A 20,416-nucleotide genomic window follows, 5' to 3' on the forward strand; every position below is an offset into this window, starting at 1 on the left:
ATGTCACTCACTCACGCTACACTACCCTACCCTAAAAAAAAAAAACAACTAAAATACCCTGTTCTTCTTATCAAAAAAAAAAAAAAATCCTGTTCTTTAGCTTCTATTACCAAAATACCCCTTAATACTGGCAGTGACAATTATGTAATTAAGTCTCATCCTTAGACTTTAGGGCTAGAATCTCTAAATAGCTCCCCATAAAATTAAATTAAATTAAAAAAAAAGGCTCTAATAAATAGCCCATGATGATACTATTTTATTTTATTTGCAGCAAATGTTCCATTCATTGGGAATAAATGCCACTGTATTAAAGAAGTAACAGCACAAAGTAGAGCACGCATTGTACTATGTAGCAACCCATACTCTCGTCTCCAGAATCACACGTGTCACTTGACGGTGCTTTCCTTTGTTTATGGTAGCACAAATATGGAGAGTAATTTTGCTTATTCTACAGCTGCAAATATGACATAAAAACTGGCATTAATTATTAATGGAATAAAGGCATCAGATGTGTGCAGACCATCTGGCTATATATGTTTTCCGAGTTGTCACACTGTCTCTACTTAATGAATTAACAATGACATTTCAGGTTATAGCTCTTTCCCCAACACGGCAACTAGTCTAGGCTCATTGGAACTCTTACAGGATTCTTCATTTTGTTCCTAAACAAGTGAAGAGTTAAGGTCAGGTATCTTTTTGTGTTGTTGAATTTTGAATTTAATGCTTAAGAGTTAAGATAGCAAAACCAGGTTGAACTATTAATGCTGTTTCTTAAAAAAAAAAAAAAAAAAAAAGAAGAAGAAGTTAAACTATTAATGCTGTTTCAACTCCAAAGACTCCAAACGAGCTGAATCAAAGAAAAATCATAATGGACACTGGTAAATCTTATGAGAATTCAGTTGCAGGCAACACCTAACATAGATTATAGGAGTGCTCTTTTTGTCATCGTAAAGAAACAACAATGTGGTAAAGGCAAATTCTAGTGATCATGAGTGAAGAAATCAATATGTCAACTACGGATTTTGGATAGACCTTGTGAATGGGTCAATTTGGGTTGGATTTAATTGAGCTCGTATTGAAAATAGATTATCATAAACGAGTTGCAAGCAAGTCAAATCGATCGAGTTATGGATTTAGTCAAGGCAAGTCAGGTCGATTTGTATTTTTTCACATGCAACAACAACAACAATAATAATAAAATGAAAAAAATAAATTAAATATAAAAAATAACAAAATACTCTAAATAATAATATATAAATTCTTAAATTTACACCATTCAAAGTTACTAATGATATCATTACCATAACAAGTTTGGTGATTTGCCATTCAGTGCCCCAAACCATGTAGTTTTGTTTTGTTTTGTTTTTTTGTTTTTTTTTTTTAAGTATTTCTTACATTAAAAAAATCATTAAATTAAAAAAAATTAATAGAACAGTAAGTGCCCAGCATTCTGGGGCAACAATGTTGCATTCCTTCACTCTCGTCCTTTTAGATACAGACTTTATTCTACTTGTAGACAATGAAAGAGATGTTGGTTCACTTGTAGTAGATGAGAGTGACAATGGCAATGATCTTATGAGTTTTATTGCAGAATTTTGGGGTTTAGACCAATACTATGATCCTTTTAATACACCAAAGAATGTATAGATGTTTCAATCTAAGCTACTTGATGCTCTCAAAATTTATATTGTAAGCTCAATTTCTCTAAATCTTGTTGCCCTCGATTAAACTAGAAAGAAAAGTTTTTGGTGGCTACTATTTGATTCAACGTATTCATTACCTTTGGATGATTAATACTATCATATTACCTTTACATGGTTTAGCATTTGAAGTGATTTGCTAGCTTATATGATTTGATTTATAAAAAAAAAAAAAAAAAAATTAGAAAATGAGTTGGATCATGAGTCAATCCATTTTTATTTAGGTTAAAAAATTTCTTGTTCAGGTTAGGTATTTCCTTTAGGCTCAGGTTGGGTTACCGGCTTTAGGTTCGGATCCAGTTTTGCCAAGTTTTGGATTAGTGTAGTCTTAGTTGGAGATCTTAGTTACCACAATAAATGGAATGAGAAATTAAAAATAAGACAGTACAAATAGGCTAGAACGGCATTTGGTCCAAGTATAATTAGCTAGCTAATATTTTTCATTGTGCCGTTTCCCTTTCTATGCTATTTTCCATTGAAGACGTGAAGTCCATGAGAGGGTAAAGATAGGAGGGAAAGCTCGTTGTTTGAATTCATTACTGTCATCTTCCACTTGGGTGTTTTAGAGATCATATCACTGCCTTCTTTAACTTGACAGTTGACACTATCCCAGCTAGCTGCTTTTCTTATAAACCTTTCAAGTTTGAGGCCGCTTGGACCAACACACCATGTCAGCACTCAAGAGATGAAGGATTTTGATATGATAAAATTGATTTTGTCTGGAATAGTTTCTTAAAAAAAAAAAAAAAACCATATCCTGACTTATTTTCAATTTATATTGGACTTGTGATTTTAATTTAGACACAACTTGTAATGGATCGGTGCAAGTGAAGTTTATCTAATGACTCACGTGTCATAATAAAAAGTAATCGATAAAAAGTCAAACGTATATAGATATATAGATACAATTTAAGGAAAGAACCATGATATTTTTTTATCTTGATATCTTTACCTAAATTTTGTCTAAATTCAAATACCACCAGTCAAGACGATTATGTAAAAAAAAAAAATGAAAATTAGGTTCTGGAGGAGCTCAATGATTGACACCTAGCATGCACCAAGCAGAAGCATGCGTTTTAGGGTTCAGGGGCAGTGGGAAAATTTATTCATTTTAACATGAATTTCGGTTTTAACATGCCATAATTACAAGAGTTCAAGACCCTTTTACGCTGAAACCAGTGAAACTTTGGGGTAGCAAGCTATCTTGCAAGGAAACTGAAAATACAAAAGTAACTACAAACACTAATAAAGTAGGATATGATTGACTTTTTTTTTTTTTTTTTGGTTTAGTATGATTGGCTAAGTTGATTACAGCAAAGAATGGGTGCACCAAATAGGGTGCATGCCTTAAAACAAATGAGATGAATACGGCATTTCTCATTCCATCTCTTTATCAGGTCCAATATACATTGTGCAACACACTGAAATCAAAATGAGTAAACATCCAACAAGTCGCCCAAAGGATGGAGCTATTCTTGATGAACTGATGCTCCATAATTGTGACAGGGCAGCCTGAAACAGCAATACAGGTATGAATGTAATTAACAAGATGACGGGATCTTCATTTTTTATTCCTTTTATTTTTTACTGTTTTTATTTTTTATTTTTTTTTTTGGAACGGAGGGAGATTGACGGGGAGGAGAGGGAAAGTAATTCATTACTATTCTTTTTATGTTTTTCCAATAATTTCTTTTTGGCTAAAGTGCAAACTATACTCCTGAAGTTTGGAGATCTCTAGATTTTATATCTTAAAGTTTTAGAATTTGAATTTTACCCCCTCAAAGTTATATATAGTTTGCATCAACAGTCCCTCCGTTCATATTTTATGTTAAGTGCCACATAAGCTTGTCACATGTGTTTAGTTTTTCCAATAAAATAACACCACATCATTTTTATTATGCCATGTCATTTTTTACATGCCACGTGATATCATTTTATTGGACGAACTAAACATGTGTGGCAAGTTTATGTGGTACATAACAGAAAAATATGGATAGAAGAGGGCTGCTCATGCAAACGGAATATAACTTTAGAAGATAAAAGCCAAATTCTGAAACTTTAGTGTAAAATTTAAAGACCCCCACACTTTAGGGGGTGTAGTTTGCACTTTAGCCTTTCTTTTTTGATAAGTGTCTTTTACAATCATTTCCTAAAAGTTTCACAATATCAATCTTCACATAATTTTATCGGAATTGCAAATTGCTAGCATCTCACAGATTATCACTATCTAAATTTCTAAAGACTAAGGCAGGCAAAAGTTGATCACTGTATAAATTGCTACTAAATGCTGGGGGGGAGAACAATACCAAAATGTACTGGACATTTGCAGCTTTGGTGGTTTTCTCAAGCTGAAGTCCGCGTGCTAAAAATACCTGCAACCAAGCACACATGTTCAGAAGCAAGGTCAGAAAATCAAAAAAAGTCCATCCTTATTGATGTCATTATTGCATCATAATAATATAGAAGAGCACCTCTGCAAAAAAGGCCAGGACACCTAGTACAAGCATTAGTAAGAATGAATGAAGATCGGGCAGCACAAAATCCTGCATCATACAAGAAATAAATAATTGAGAAACACCCAGAGACACATAACACTCATCATAAAAAGGATACACAGTATGGATGCAACTATAACTTCGGACTCTCAGACAGCATAAACTTCAAATGGCTTTGGACTGATAGTATAACCTCTGATCATTAAGCATAAATAATATCAAGCACAAGTGCACAACATTGATATATGAAAGATATTCTGAGCACAACATTTTATCTTCTTTATTTTGCATGAAGAATATTCTGATTAACAAGAAATAATGACAATTATTTATGAATTTCAAAATACAAAGTGCAATTAAATTACAAGTTTAAGCAAATAACTCTTAACTCAAATGACACGTATGAAATGAGTTGTGGGTTCCAGACCCACTGGTGTATGAGTAACTAGATATCCTAAAAATGAAAAATGTAGATTACAAATTGAAGCAATTAAGATGATGATGATGAATGTTAAGTTTTAATATACTATTCTAAATCCCTGGCCAATATCTACTGGAAACGCATCATTTCATTACGTCTGACGTGAGTGGTTAAAACAAAATGCCTATACAACAAAAGCATTACATGTAAGGTGAATCAGAGTTTCATGGCCACTAAGTATCATTAGATTTTGACTGTGTCATGGACTTACCTCAAAAGAAAATGTACATATTCCAGCAGCAGGGCTAGCCAGTATGCCAAATGAGAAAACTGTAACCCTGGAAAGAGCAAACAACTTACTAAGGCAATCTCTTTACATAATATCTTCCTTTCTTAAAATCATAGTGTGGCAGCACTAATTACTACAGAATCTAGTAATAACCAATTTCGCTTCCAAAAGATGTATTAACTAGTAAAAAGGAAAGCCATGTTAAGAGTGAGGGGCACAATAGCATAGTATAACTTTCTTTAAGCTTTAGTGGTTTGAAGGGAAAGAAATAAAGAAGATTATATCATAGTGGACAATAAAAGATGAGGCAAGTCATGTAATCTTACACTGGTTGATCAGATGCCTTTGCTCCAGCCCTTATGAGGCAATAGCTGATTCCACCAGTTATTGATGAAAATAAACCAACTAAGACAACATATATATGATGGCTTCCACTAAGGTATGTATTGTTTGCTTCCCCAGCTTTGACTAAGCTTCCTGAAAAAGTACACAATCAATAACGCACAAGTCTAGGCAGAGTTGTAGGAAAGCAACTCTCCCTGTCTCATTATAAGCACGTGTAGTGATGTGTTTAGAGAGATTTTTAACCTGTAACACCAAAAAAGCCACAAATAAAGCCCACAAGGGAAAGACAATAAAGCAAAAGAAAAGGGAATATGTGTTGCTCTAGTCTCTATTGTTGCCCATTCATCCTACCATCAATAACTTGCTCACTTTCAAGGAATCTGGCAAATAAATCTAGGTTCTAGTTTCCCATAATTTGCCAAAAATCAACACAATGGAAGGGGGAAGTCATTGTCAAAGATGTGGTTTGAGAAACACACACCCCCATCCCAACCACCACGCCCCCCACCCCCTGTGCGGGTGCAGATAAATAAATGCAATATTCAATAGCATAATAGAAATGAAGACAAGGTGTGAAAAACTCCCATAATTTATTGTATAAAAAATTGAAAATTGTGGAAAAAAGGATTTAGGTTATTCAAATAAAGACTAAACTAGTAACAAAAAAGAAAATAACATAAATGAACCAATATGATGTTGAAACAAAGAAGAATATGAAAGATTAATTAAATATCTTGTAAGAACATTAATACAAGGGGTTGACTTTTTTGAGTTCTTCACTAATGAGGTTGGAAAATTCAAAACCTTAGAGAAGCTTTTAATAACACGTGAGAAAACATAACTCATGCATCCTTTTTTTGATATATAAATTAGAAAGCACGGACACTTCATTTGGGGTGTCGTACCCATGCTGAACACGGGACATGCCTAGGACACTTTTGCACAGTGTCCTTTTTTGTTTTTGAAAAATTGCAAGACAAGGAGGGATACTTATCTTTTATTTATTTTTTTAGTTTTAATCTTGAACACTTATCTAGTTATCTCTTATTTACTCTTTTTTGATCTTATTCTTGGTTTGTATTCTTTTTTGATACATCATATATTAGTCATGAATTCACTTTATTATCCTTTATTGCTCTTAAATTTATATATGTTTAACAAAAAAATAAATGCTTAACAATATTTAAAAATAAAAAATAAAAATATATTTAATAATTAATTAGTATATGAATCCTCGCCATACCCGTGTCCTAATTTTTAAAAAATTGCCATGTCGCTGTGTCGTACCCGTACCTGTATTTGTGTTCGTGCTTCATAGCACATAAATAACTACAATATATCATCAGCACATGAATAAAACATCTTTTCCTTATAAAAATAGGTATTTTCAAACTTGTCCAAGACAAAAGTTAATCAATATCACAGCAGGGTACTCTCAACTCTACAATGGGAATAATGCACAGAAGTCGCACTAAATAATATTCAGAGAGAGAGAGAGAGAGAGAGAGAGCTTGGGTACACTTGGGAGACTATTGCTTAAGATTAGCTTTCATGTAGAAAGGAAAAGATAGCATCAGTACAGTGGCAGTATATACAGGCACATGACATGGAATAGCAACAAAGATAAGGAAATATAAATTTATCTTGATTGAATTCTTTACCAAAACCTATCAAGGCATCCATATCTGACATAGCATATAGAAGGTTACTTTAACTCACTTCTGTACCTTGATTAGTAAGTATCTGCCGGAAAATGAAGAGCACACCGAAGAAACTGCAAGCAAGACCTGGAAAAAGTATGATAGTTAACATAGGAAACACTGTTTGCCTAACAGAAGGTAGTCCAACTTCTATGCCAAAACTGGGAGATTGGAAATCAATGTAAAATTCAAGAAAATAGTTTCATTTTCTATGATGTAAAACATTTGCAGCTAGATTGGCTTCCATTACCACTTCTCAGGCTTGCCTAACTCTTGGGTATAGTTGTTTCCCAAACTAATTGGGACCCTCAGCATGATGAGCCATGTGCTATTTTGTTCACCACACATTAAAAAGTGCTTTATGTTCCATAAATAGATGTAAATGGGGGCATATTTGCATATCTCATAATATTATTTTTAAGGACTAAGAAAAAATAATTATAAAAATATTACATACTAGCATACCTCCAATGTCAGCGATTTTCAACTTCTCATTTAAAATTATTCTGGCTGCAATTGATGCCATAATTTGTGTTGTGAAGCTTAATACAATAGCCTGAGACAAAGGTAACCTTTGAATGCTGAAATGAAAATAAACCAGCTCCTGGTCATTACAGCAGTTATCACTAAATCAACTCATAAGGATATCCTTACAAGCCATTGACAAAGCTTTCTAAGCATAGTATATGAGGTAAAGAAAAATGTAAAACATTACCAAAAATTTTGAAATTCAGGTTGATAGATTCATTAATATTAGATATTAAAGGGATTTATATTGAAAGCACTCTATTCTAGGTACCTTACATTTTATCTTTGTGTTCTGAACATAATTATGTTTCAATAAGTTCATACAAAGTTATCACAGTAGGTGGGTGTGTTAGTGGTAAAATGTGCTCATTCTCCTCAAGCAATGCTCAGGTTCAGATCATGCTACACTCACATTTCAATTGAGTGCTCTACCTGTCTCTAAAGGGTCAGCACGGCATACCTTTCTCAGGGTTACCTCCCGACGTACTACCCCCCCCACCCCCCCCCAAAAAACACTTTTTGGCATAGGGAAAAAAAAAAACCCTCCATACGAAGTTATAAATTAAATATGTATTGGTGACTAAGAGTTAATAGGCCAATATAGCGTATACAGAACAGTATAGCAACTGCTACTGTTTGAAACCACATGATGCAACAACTGTTTGATCAAGACAATTGACCTAGTATGCCTATGTAGGAACATCTTGTTTAAGAAAACTTGCATCATGTGACACATGCTAAGTGCCTCACAACCTTTAGAGGGAGTGCATAGATATTCCCACTAGGAAATGAGTAAATATTCAGAAAGTGTTACAAGCATTGACAAATGATGATAGCAACATGCTATAAATACAAATAGAAAGGATGTCAATGGAAGTCCACTTACCAATAAACATAACTCATCAATGAAAGATATCCCATAAGGGCTCTTGAAACCAAAAGTTTTCTAACATGCATCTGTCCAAATATTGAATGCCCACTCTTTCTCAACCAAAAATATGACAATATTGTTACAATTGTGCATCGAGTAAAAGCTGTCTCAAGTAAAGGAATTGATTGGGCTGCCAATATAGAATTGGAATAAAATCAATCAGTGGACAAACAAACAAATTTTGCTAATAATAGATCCTGTTCAGAAAATGTAAATGAAAATTTATAGATGGTAAAGTGCATACTTATGAGCAATACGCACCATATGCCTTGAGACTTATGTATAATTATAAATAAGGAAAGAGCTTTACTGACCAGAGAAAACATCAGAAAGAACTTCCATGACAAAATAGATGATAGATGAGATGGCCGTACACAAGAGACCAGAGTACCTGGACCCACTCCACACCCACAAAATAAATTGAGTCACTGGAGATGTCTCTGATTCCGGTAATCTTGTCACCTGCTCCTGCAAATTTTTAACAGAGCAACCATATTAATTTCCCCAACATTTCCTAACTTTTAATGAATCAAATTGAAATGAAAAGAGAGACCAGACCACTAGAGAAAATAATAGAAATGAAAAAAAAAGATCCAACGGAAGCCAACCTACAGTTTATCTTATCCTCCATATTGTATTAGCAAGTAAATGACTAAGCACACTATCAAGGACTGGCGCTAAGCTTATAATATTTCACTCTAATAGCAGAAACTCCATAGCAGTGAAACATATTAAATCAAAACTTATTGTAGCATTCTGGATTTCTTGGCTATGAACTAAGTCAAAGCAGGAAAAGAAACCACAGATGACCAGAAGAGTGTAGCTAAATTTAGATTTTTATTTTTATTTTTATTTTTTATTTTAAAGAATAATACTTCATTGAAAGGAAATCTCAAATACAAAGAACCAATGCACACAGGAAGTGTACTGAGGAAAACATAAAAACAACAAAACTAAGATGCATAGAAAGTACAACTATCAAGCAAATCAGGCAAAGAAGTGAAATTGAAAACACCAGACGCATTTGTCCACCCAAGCAAATTCTAGATCTTTGGGCCCCAATGGGTCATGCCAATCTCTGTGGAAAGCTTGGTGTATTGTTGGAGCTATTGGCTGGGAAAATTTAATTCAGACATATGGAATATTTTTCTTGGCTGTTTGATGTGGATTGTTTGGACGGAAAGAAATCGGCGCTCTTTTGAGGATATCGTGAAATCCTTGGTTCAACTACAAGCTCTATGCTAGAAGACTTTATTTGATTGGTCTAGGTGTTGGGGCTTCTCGGATTGTTCCACTATCTTGGAGTTTATTTCTTCTATTAGTATTGCACTTTAAGTTGTTTCTTGTTGTTTGATGTTGTTTGTTTTTTTGTTGCATTTCCTTGTGTTCACCATCATGAAAACCTTGTATTTTCTTTCTTCTGTTTTACAATTTGTTTAATAATACTATTATTACCTATCAAAAAAGAAATTCTAGAAGGAAAAAAGCTTTAGCTCGTGATTTGATCTTCCTGTTCCTTCAAAGATCCAAGTATTCCTCTCCCACCAAATGCTCCAAATTAAGCAATGAGGGATCATATTCCAAATCACCCCATTTCTATGCCTACTAAACTTGCCCGTCCAACTAGCTAGAAGCTCTATGAACCCCCGCTGGGCATAACTCAACAAACCCCAAAAAGTGTAAACACCATGCTCCACAACTCTTGGCTACATGGCAATGTAAAAGTAAGTAATTATAGGTCTCCCAAGCCCTCTTACACATACAACACCAATCAATAACAACAAGCTGACACTTGCGTAAATTATCATTAGTTACAATTCAATCCAATGGAAGAAACTTTGTTGGCACTTTTGGTTTCCACACAGTCTTCCAAGGAAAAGACATATGAGAAGGGGTAGAGGTGTTCGCGGTGCGGTTTTGGGTCATTTTTAGTACCGCGCTTTGTGATGCGGTTTAGCCAAAATCATAACAGCATCGCACTTCATTTTTGCGATCACATGTACGGTCCGGCGTATAAGATACAATTTGAAGCCGGTATATTTTTCAAATTTTGGTCTTTTCTTGCCCAGTCCAAAACTGATTTTTCCTTTTGTTTTGGGCCAAGTTTTAAACTATTGAGTTAGTTTTTTTTTTTTTTGGTTGGCTTTCCTAATAAACACTTGCTAGAGTTATTAAACTTTTTTTTGAAAACTAGGGTTATTAAACTACTAATAATATATTTAATATTAAAAAAGATCAATATATAGTGAGGTGCGGTGCGGTATGGTTTGTGCAATTTTCTTATTATAAAACCACAAATTGCACTGCACTATGTGGTGCGGTGCGGTTATGATATTTTGTGGGCGGTTTTTGCGGTTTGGTGAACACCCCTAAGAAGGGATACTAAGATTGAACTTCAAAAACCCCCGGGATGAGGGCTTCCAGCACAACTCATCCACTCCATCCCACCCCTTCCTTATATTAGAGCACCAGCCCCCGCCTTTCTCCACAAAGCATCTCTCTCCAAAATTAGAATGTTAAAGATGGATAAGTACAAGTATAAATAGGATTTGAAATGATGAAATTTGCTTAAAGATGAGGGTGCCCTATTAACGAAAAGTCGAGTGAGAATCACTTGAGATGGTTTGGTAATGTTCAAAGAAAAGTGATTAGTGCCTAGTAACAAAAAAGGAGTTGATTCAAGTTTTGGGGGGAAAAAGACAGGAAAAACATTAATAGAAGTAAACAAAACAAACAAAAAAAAAACATGTAAATTAGGTACGATTTCGTATAGAATAGAACTGCAAATAAGAATAAATGTAGTAGCTGACCATACTATGCTATTGAGGATCCATAAAATTTTGGGACTATCTGCATTTGAATAACCTTTGTTTTGGCCCAAGCTGCTCAACCTTTCAATCTCTATTAGTTGCACATTAAATTTTCCATTTTCCATTTTCATAAATCAATCCAATTACTACGCTGACTGAAGCTGGCATTTTTTTTAAAGCCTATTCGGCATTTAAAATGAAAGCCAATTCCAGCACTAAATTGGACAACACGATTCGAATTCGAAATTGATGTTTGTGAATAAAAAACAAAGAGAGTGAAATTTAAAAAAAGAAAAAGGGGTTAAAGTAGTTTTATATACCCGGGTTTTAGTTCGGGGATAAGAGATGGTGAAGATGTTGATCTTAGGCTTCTGGACCGGATTTAAGAGAGGGATTATCTCCACCTCTGACGATGGTGGTGGTGGTGCTGGTGATGGTGGTGTGTCGTGTACTACCAGCTCCACCACGTGATCTCCATTTTCGGCCGCCATTCTCGATCGCGCACACCAACCAAAAGCCCTCCCTCCTCTTTGCTTTCCGTACCGTCGGAGGTTATGATTTCTTCATTTTTCTTACACTCTAGAAAGAGAGAAAAGAAGGAAGACTTGGAATCTGTGGTCGTTTGAGAGAGAGAGACGCGTCAACGGTCGAGTAGGTGTGGCTGTTGGGACCCAGTGGAACACGACAGAGCAAGACTATAGAGAGAGAGAGAGAGAGAGAGAGAGTCAGAGAGACTGTTGTTATTTTGTTTTTTTGTACATGAATGATCTGGATGATCTCTAATCCAGAATCCAATGGTTGTGACGAAGTAATACTAGCGGCACACTCAAGTCGTACTAAAATTCACATCACATCTTGTTTTGTTTAACGGTAAGGGCAATGTGAGCAGAGTCTACTAAAGGAAAATGTGCACCTTTAAAATTACCAAAATATCCTATCTTTCTCTCGATTTTCAATTCTCTCTCGATTTTTTTGGCTTTTTCGTTTGACCATAGCCAAAGCTCATATCTAAGGGATTTGATTTTTTGGATTTGAATTTGTGTTTTTTTTTTTTTTTGGAGGAGATATCTTCCATGGTGATGAGGAATCGACAATGATTTTCAGGAGGTATAAGAATGTGTTGAAGAGTGGTTAGGGTTCTTATGAGCTCTTTGTTGACACCGATGAGCTCTAGCAGTGGAAAAGGTCCAATGGTCAAATTAGTCAATGCCTAGCTTCTCCATAACAATCAATCTTACACTCTTCTAAGCATTGAGGACCTCAGTAATTCAAGGTCTCTCTCTCTCTCCTCGTTTGGTTACTGAAAATTTTTTGGAAAAGTTAATGAATTAAATTTGTTAATCTTAATTAGTCTAATTGAGCTGAGTTAATTATGCTTATAGGCTTAGGATGAGTTTGGCAGCTAGGAAAATGAGAAGAAAAAGAAAGAAAATCAACAAATTTCTAAGGGTTTGAGGCTTAGGATATGTTCGGCAGTTGAGAAAATGAAAGAAAATTAATGAGATTTCTCTTAGGGTTTGGATTTTTTTGGTGGAGAGAGGGGGCATGTGACTAGTTACTAGTTAAGTTTAGATTTTTTTTTTTTTTTTTAAATCTAAAATTTAAATTTTAGATTTTCGATGGGTAGGTATCTTGTGGGTTACTAGATTACCTAGTGGATATACGAATTTAACCCAAATGTTTAATTGAGTAGGTAAAAATTTACTTAAATTAGTTGGTCCATGGGTATGTTAATAGGTTTTTGGTAAAATTTGTCACCCCTAATTTTAATGTATGAAAAGATTCAACAAGATAAAGATTTTTTTAAAAGAAAAAAGAAAAAGAAAAAGAGATAAGTATAAAATAGGTTTTCCTGTTCAGCTTGTAGAATCAGTTTAATATATAAGTATTAAAAGAGCTTTGGAGTAAAACATAAAAGCTTAAAAGCTTAAAAAATTAAACTTTTTAAAATTGGCATTAAAAATCTATTTAGCAGCACCCTAACAAATTCAAAAGTTCTACTAGAAGTTTGTCAGTAGGTTGTTTTTTCTACTAAAGAGCTTTAGGGACCTTACTAGTTAAGAGCTTCATAATGCAAAATGCATCGTAACACTTATATAATTTTTTTTAGGTTTTGAGAATGTTCCATGCATCTTTACTTCTCATTGTAACTTTTATATTTTATTTACTTATTTTTTTAAAGGAATAGTTAATGATTATCATCTAAAATTAACCTCAATTTCATATTTTCATGTTGTATACTTGTATTCGAAAAGTATTACTTTATTTACTTGAGGTTAGCTCCGTTATACCATCACTATCCACCCACCTCATGATATTCACTGTTAAAAAAAATTCAAGATCTAAAAGTTAGAATTTTGATTATTTATTCTTGTATTTGCCTCTTTCCCGTAACCAACCCTTTTACTTAAAAAAAAAAAAAAATACATTTTCTATCGGTTCGCACCTCAACAAAAACTACTAAAGCTTCTGAAAGAAGTAGCTAAAGAGCATGAGTTGGATTCAATTGGGATCCTGCTGACTCTGAAATGAGTTTTTAAAACCACATGAAGATTTATTGAATGGCTCAACATAGTGGGTCTAAATTGCTACCTTCCTAATGAAAACACAATGAACCGAAGTACTTCTTCGCCCCTGAACAACCGCACAAATAACAACCAGATTCTGATTCCAACTGGTACTTTCTAATATTTCAATGGAGATGTTTAAAGTTTAAGTCCACCTCTAAACTTTGACCATATATATTTTTTGTCATGATTATCCTTTAAACAAATTTTACATTTTTTTTTTGAAATATTTAATTAATCTAAGAATAAATAATTTTAGCTTTCAATACTGACAATAAAGTGAAGTGTATTGTGCAGCCATATCCAATTTTTTTAAAAGCTACAAATCTTAGAAAAGAAACTGTAGCTACTATCAACATTTGGAATAAATATTTTTAGCTTTCATTATTGGCAACAAAGCTTAGCGTAGGGGAGCGGTTGATGTTTAAGTTAACTCACCCACAATATTTATCTCTCCTCGTTCTAGTCACATCTTGTTTTGTTTAACGGTAAGGGGCTAAGGGCAATGTGAGCAGAGTATTAAAGGAAAATGTGCACCTTTAAAATTACCAAAATACTAGTATTAATATTTCTAAAATTATTAAAAATATCCCTAAAATAAAATGTAACGTCCTATCTTTCTCTCGATTTTCAATTCTCTCTCAATTTTTTTTGGCTTTTTATTTTTTTTTTGGTCAATAAGGAAATTTCATAAAAACTAGGAACAAACAAGTTTGTTACAACACAAGCTAGCTTTATCATTAGCTAGGATTCTTTCCACCACAGGCGGTGTATTCAAAAAAACAACAAAAGAGTTTACATTGTTTGCGCCCATTTTGGCCATTGCATCCGCACATTAGTTGGCCTCCCTATATATGTGCTTTATCTGCATGTTGGGGAACTCCTTCACAAGGTTCCTGCAATCATTAAGTAAAGGTTCCAAAGTCAAGTTGTTGGTATTATTTTTTAAGAGTAATACAACACTTAATGCATCCAGCTCTACAATGATATTGTGCAGCCCCATTTCCTTAGCAAGTAAAAGACCATCCCTCACAGCCCATAGTTCAGCCACACAGCTATTAGTGCTACCAAGGGACCTAGCATAACCTTTTAACCATTTCCCCTCATGGTCTCTAAACACTCCTCCCCCACCAGCACGTCTTAGGCTGCTAATGGCTGACCCATCAGAATTAAGTTTCACCCAACCCGCTGGAGGCTTCTCCCATCCCACGGCCACAACAGATTTTGCTTTAGGCAATTTAGCATTCAGCCCTATAGAGAAAAACTCTACACTATCCTTAGCACTCTTACTGTAACAAGACCGGTTCACCTTGCCGGATTTGAAAAGAAAAGTGTTTCTATGCAACCAAAGCTGCCACACTCCCATGGGGAACACAATCTTCCAAGGAATGCCCAACCTACTGTGTTTGATTTCTGCCTTGCAGTTGACTTCAAGCCATCTACTAACCGGTAAACTAAAAGTATCCCTTAGACAAACCGGGAATTGAATTTGCTGCCAAAAGTCACGGGCAAACCAACAGCCCCTCAAGAGATGATCCATAGTTTCCATGCTTTGAAGACAGATTTTGCAGGTGGGGTCAAGACTTAAACCCCTTGAACCCAAAACTTCCCCGGTAGGCACGCTATTTTGAAGACACAGCCATAGAAAAAACTGAACCTTAGGATAAGTTTCAGCTTTCCACACCCAATCCACCGTGATAGTATCAAGGTTCAAAGGATTTAAATCCCTTGCCAACAAGTATGCAGATTTCAAAGAGAAAAAACCATTTTTGGAAAAGGCCCAATGAAGTGAATCCTCCGCCTCCGGGCTGCAAGACAGAGGAGTAGCTTTGATGACACTGAGAATGTGTTCCGGTAGTTCAAAAGAAAGACATTGAGCTTGCCATTCATGGTTTTGATTAAAACATTGCCTCACCGTAACGAGATTATCATGCCGGTTTAAAGGCCCTTCAATTATGTTTTTCAAAGGACCAATAGGAAGCCAAAAATCACCCCACACCTTAACTTTCTCCCCATTCCTCACTAACCATTTTAGCCCCTTGACGTAGACTGGTCCACCCTTCTTGCAAGCTACCCAAATAGAGGAGCAAGGAAGCTTATTACCATCATCACCTAATCTGCTGGGCGAGAGGTATTTTGCCACCAGCATCTTCGCCCAAGGAGCTTCCTGCTCACAAGCTAATCTCCAGCAAAGCTTTGCTAACAAAGCACAGTTCCTATTCCTCATATTATGCAGCCCTAGCCCTCCAAGATCTTTAGGAAGAGTCACAGTCTCCCACCTAACCAGATGCAGCCTCCTCTTTTCCTCAGTTGAACCCCAAATAAAATCTCTTTGAAGCTTATCAATTTGGTTGCAAACTTTAACAGGCAGCATATGGCATTGCATGAAATATTCTGCCACAGGGGCCGCGGAGGATTTAATAAGAACCAGCTTGCCAGCCCTTGATAATAATTTAGCCCTCCAACCATCTAGCTTACTTTGGATCTTATTAACCACAAAATTAAAGGCGTTCCCCACTCTACCTTGGTTAATAATGGGAAAACCAAGGTAATTACCAAGGTTGGTGGTTGCGGCAATACCCAATCTCCTGCAAATGCCTCTCGCCCTTCCTCTAGACACATTAGGAGAAAAAAGAACCTTAGATTTGGTATAGTTAACTTTCTGCCCAGCCAAGTTGCAAAAATTGTCAAGGACTTCAATGATAGCTTCGCAGTTTTTATAATCTGCTTTGGCAAACAGCAACAAGTCATCAGCGAAGAAAACGTGAGAAAAGCTCGGACCACTTCTAGAAGCCCTTACCTTATCCCACCTTCTATCCTCGCACATACCAGTGATTTGGGCTCCAAGAAACTCCATACATAACAGAAAAAGATAGGGAGAGATGGGATCTCCCTGTCTTAATCCTCTTGAAGGTTGGAAAGACTCAAGTTTGCTACCATTGAACAATAGCGCTGTGGTAGTGGAGGAGACACAACTCAAAATCAGCCTTACCATATTCTCAGGAAAGCCAAAATGTTCAAGCACCATTTTAATGAACGACCACTCTAGGCGATCATAGGCCTTTTCAAGATCAATCTTCACAACCATGAACCCTGTCCTCCCCTTCCTCTTCCTAAGAGAGTAAATTAATTCTTGGGCAATTATGACGTTATCTGAACCCCTTCTGCCTTCAATAAAAGCTGTCTGCATTGGAGAGATCAAGGATGGTAGCAAGTGCCGAATCCTCAAAACAATAATTTTTGTAATAACCTTGTATATTGTGTTACAAAGGCTTATGGGCCTATATTGATTAACAGTTTCTGGACCAGATTGTTTAGGAATCAAAACAATTAAGGTCTGGTTAAGATACTCTGGAACTTTCTGCTTCCTAAACACTTCTTTTATTTCCTTTTTAACCGATTCCCCCACCACTAACCAGAACCTCTGGAAAAAACCCGCATGCAGCCCGTCAACACCAGGAGCTTTGTATGGCTTCATAGTTTTGAGAGCATTCCAAATTTCCCCATCCGAGGGAATGTTCTCCATACTAACAGCATCTTCATGGCTGAGCTTGGCACACCAATCCGATCTCCACTGGGGGGCAATAGGACAAAACACTTGTTCGGATGTATACAGTTTCTTAAAACTTGTATTAAAAATTTCCTTCACTTCCTCAATATTGTGACACCATTCGCCCTCATTATTTTGTATACTGGTAATTTTATTCTTGCTTCTTCTGCGGAGCGTGGAAACATGAAAATACGAAGTATTCCTCTCCCCCAAAATAATCCAATTAGTTATGGATTTCAATGCCCACAACTCCTCTTCAAGCTGGCTGATAGAGTTATATTCTTCGGTTAAACGATCTTGTAAATTAATCAAAAAACCATTTGGACAGGTAGCTAAGGCTTTTTGGGTACCTAATAACCTGGCCAAAATGTTCTTTTTTCTAACAAAAACATTCCCAAACACTTCTCTGTTCCACTTTTGAGCTTTGGTCGAGAAGCTAGAGATTGCCTCAGCCAAATTTTCTTCCCTACCAGCCCAAGCATCCCTCACAACAGTTGGGAAGTCACTGTGGCTCAGCCAAATTGACTGAAATCTAAAAGGTCTGTCAGCAGTGGACCCTAAAAAAGGATTCAGACTAAGCAGAAAAGGACAGTGATCTGAATTAATCCTGGCTAAATGGGTGACATTAGCTTCTGGATATAATTCCTTCCAACCCGGATTAACCCAACATCTATCAAGTCTACACTGTATCAAATTACCCAATTCCCTCTTATTAGTCCAAGTATATTTTGGGCCTGAAAACCCCAGGTCCATCATCCTACAATCATCCATACATTCCTTAATGGCCCTAACCCTTCTCTGGCAGATTGGATTCCCCCCATATTTCTCATCCTCAGACAACACTTCATTAAAGTCCCCCATAAGTGCCCAAGGTAAATCATGCATGTTAGCTAACATCCTAAGGTTATTCCAAACAATGCATCTTTCTTCAAAACGAGGACTGGCATAAATTGCACTAATTAACCAGCATAGAGTTTGAGACCTTACCCGTATCAAAGCGTGGATCTCTTGCTCTGTTGCTGCCAGAACATCCACATTCACCAAGTCTGAGCGCCACAGCAACCATATTCCTCCAGCAAATCCAATGGTGTCAGCCACTGCATGCCCATCAAAAGGAAGAGATTCAATGATCTCATCTGCTCTAGCACCACTCATCCTGGTTTCAGTGATCACCATAAGGATTGGAGCATGCCATTCCACCAAATCCATGACCGTCTTCCTGAATTGAGGTTTCATAGCACCTCTACAGTTCCAAATCAGTATGTTCATCATTTTAGAAGGAGTAGAGACAACATCCTCGTGAGCCAGAGAAGAAGAAACATCAGTGTTTCTCAATCTCCATACCTCCAACATCTCTTTCCTCGACTCCCAAATCCCCTTGATTAGAGTCACTGAGTGCATGATTATTCCCAAGTCCCCTTGTGTTGCCTTGACTACAACCGTTCCGCTGAATCTGGGTTCGGCAAACTGGATCATTTTCACCCTGTGAAGGCTGCCCATCAACAAGCATTCTACCGGGAAGTTGATCAATTTCTTCGTTTCTGAAATCACTGCCTCCGTCAACATCGCTTCTGCTTCCAATAGAATTTTTTCCGAGTTCTGCATTACGGATCTTGTTGCTGATGGCCCTGAGTTTGTCATCGGAATGCTCGGTACTGGAGGCCGATCCGTCAAAAACCTCCACCATGGGTTCGGCGTTGTAATCCACGCCTCGTCCTTCAAAGGCAAGTAACCCAGCTGCTTGCTTCTCTCCGTTAGAGGAAAAATGTTCTTCCATGCCACCATCAGCTCTGTTTCGAACCAGCCCCACACCTCTGTTGGGTCTTGCCTTATCCACCGAATGGTTGAGTCGCTCACCGGTATGATCTTTCCTTTGTAGAGAATCCCCCACTTCTCCTTGCCTTCCATCACCGCTGCTGTAATGTTCAGATGCTGTAAACTCCTTTCCCGTTGGACTGCTACTCTCTAAATGGGTCACCTTTGGGTTTAAAGAGCCAGCAAAGCAAAACGGGCCTTGCTCTACATTAGACCCAAACACAAAAAGCCCACTCTTGCTGCTCTGGCCCACTTCTTTTGGTTGTAAACCAACTAATTTCGTTGCCTTCTGGTTGGTTTTGGAGTTTACTCCCTTATTTTTTGCTCCCTTGCCACTCTTTATCTGACTATGATTCGACGTAGCCATCTCTCTCTGTGGCACGACAAGTTACGTGTGCAGGGATTTCCTTTTCCCATCTCTTCTACTCATGCTTGCTACACTAGGCTCGGCAGTGGTGGCTATGGAAGTTTGTGTCAACTGCACATCCGCCGTATGACTCACCGTCTGGACCCGTTGCACTGGTCTAGCTCTATTATTCCCTTTCCTTCTGTTAACAACCATCCATTCACCATATTCCTGCTGCACATCTTCCTTTTTCTTGAACCCTTCTGCTTCATGAGCACTTCGCATGCCAGCTTGGTCTCCCACTTGCTCCCCTGTTTCTTCACCACTTCTATCCGTACTTTTCTCCTTGGGCTGCTCTCTTATGGTGTACGGACAAGATTCAACCTTGTGGCCAATCCTTCCACACGAGAAACAGAGGGTGTTTATCCCTTCATAGAGCACACACTGCTCAAGCTTACCGAGATAAAGTTTCCTAACCAACGGTTTATCCAAGTTGACTTGGATACACAATCTAGCAAACCTGCCCCTTTCCCCATTAGCTGTATGAGAGTCAATCCTCAGGACCGGCCCAAGAGCTTTCCCGATCTTGAGGAGTGCATTAGGCTCGTAATATTCAATGGGCAACTCTGGTAGCCTAATCCAAACTGCTACTGAAGAAAGAGTTGTCGTGGAAGCCTTAAACTCCGGTTCCCATTGTCTAATAGCAATAAACTGTTGACCAATGAACCAAGGACCCCCCATGAGGATAGAATCTACATCTTCATCTAACTCGAATTTCACTAGGAAATAATCATACCCCAAGTCTATGCAGTCCATACCTCCACACGGATTCCACATCTTTCTCACTCTCTCAACGAGGAATGAAAACGCCATTCTCCTCCCAAATGTTTTGATGATGAGAGCTTTTTGCCAAGGTGCT

The 20,416-nt window shown here is 36.9% G+C and overlaps 2 protein-coding genes across 2 annotated transcripts; both read right to left on the bottom strand.

Moving 5' to 3' along the window:
* Nucleotides 1-2,930: 2,930 nt before the first annotated feature.
* LOC126695283 (uncharacterized) lies at nt 2,931-12,046 on the bottom strand. Its single transcript, XM_050391967.1, has 10 exons — nt 11,540-12,046; nt 8,724-8,877; nt 8,365-8,539; nt 7,416-7,531; nt 6,978-7,037; nt 5,232-5,382; nt 4,888-4,954; nt 4,172-4,243; nt 4,007-4,072; nt 2,931-3,212 (listed from the first exon to the last, which is right to left on the bottom strand). The coding sequence occupies exons 1-10, from the start codon at nt 11,708-11,710 to the stop codon at nt 3,078-3,080; spliced, it is 1,167 nt and encodes a 388-aa protein (XP_050247924.1). The 5' UTR covers nt 11,711-12,046; the 3' UTR covers nt 2,931-3,077.
* A 2,405-nt stretch (nt 12,047-14,451) lies between these two features.
* LOC126695284 (uncharacterized) lies at nt 14,452-19,263 on the bottom strand. Its single transcript, XM_050391968.1, has 2 exons — nt 18,324-19,263; nt 14,452-14,682 (listed from the first exon to the last, which is right to left on the bottom strand). Exons 1-2 carry the CDS (start codon nt 19,242-19,244, stop codon nt 14,635-14,637), a joined length of 969 nt encoding a protein of 322 aa, XP_050247925.1. The 5' UTR covers nt 19,245-19,263; the 3' UTR covers nt 14,452-14,634.
* Between the last annotated feature and the right edge of the window lie 1,153 nt (nt 19,264-20,416).

Source organism: Quercus robur, chromosome 8 (genome assembly GCF_932294415.1).
Source record: "Quercus robur chromosome 8, dhQueRobu3.1, whole genome shotgun sequence".
Classification (NCBI taxonomy): Eukaryota; Viridiplantae; Streptophyta; class Magnoliopsida; order Fagales; family Fagaceae; genus Quercus; species Quercus robur.

Excerpts from the sequence above, each read along its gene's own strand:
- LOC126695283 (XM_050391967.1), bottom strand. The coding sequence starts at position 11,710 with ATGGCGGCCGAAAATGGAGATCACGTGGTGGAGCTGGTAGTACACGAC. Across the intron at positions 8,878-11,539 it reads ATCCCCGAACTAAAACCCGG|GAGCAGGTGACAAGATTACC; the intron begins GTATATAAAACT and ends AAAAATTTGCAG. Across the intron at positions 7,038-7,415 it reads GAAAATCGCTGACATTGGAG|GTCTTGCTTGCAGTTTCTTC; the intron begins GTATGCTAGTAT and ends TACTTTTTCCAG.
- LOC126695284 (XM_050391968.1), bottom strand. The coding sequence starts at position 19,244 with ATGGAAGGCAAGGAGAAGTGGGGGATTCTCTACAAAGGAAAGATCATA. Across the intron at positions 14,683-18,323 it reads AGATCCACGCTTTGATACGG|GAACCTTGTGAAGGAGTTCC; the intron begins GTAAGGTCTCAA and ends TAATGATTGCAG.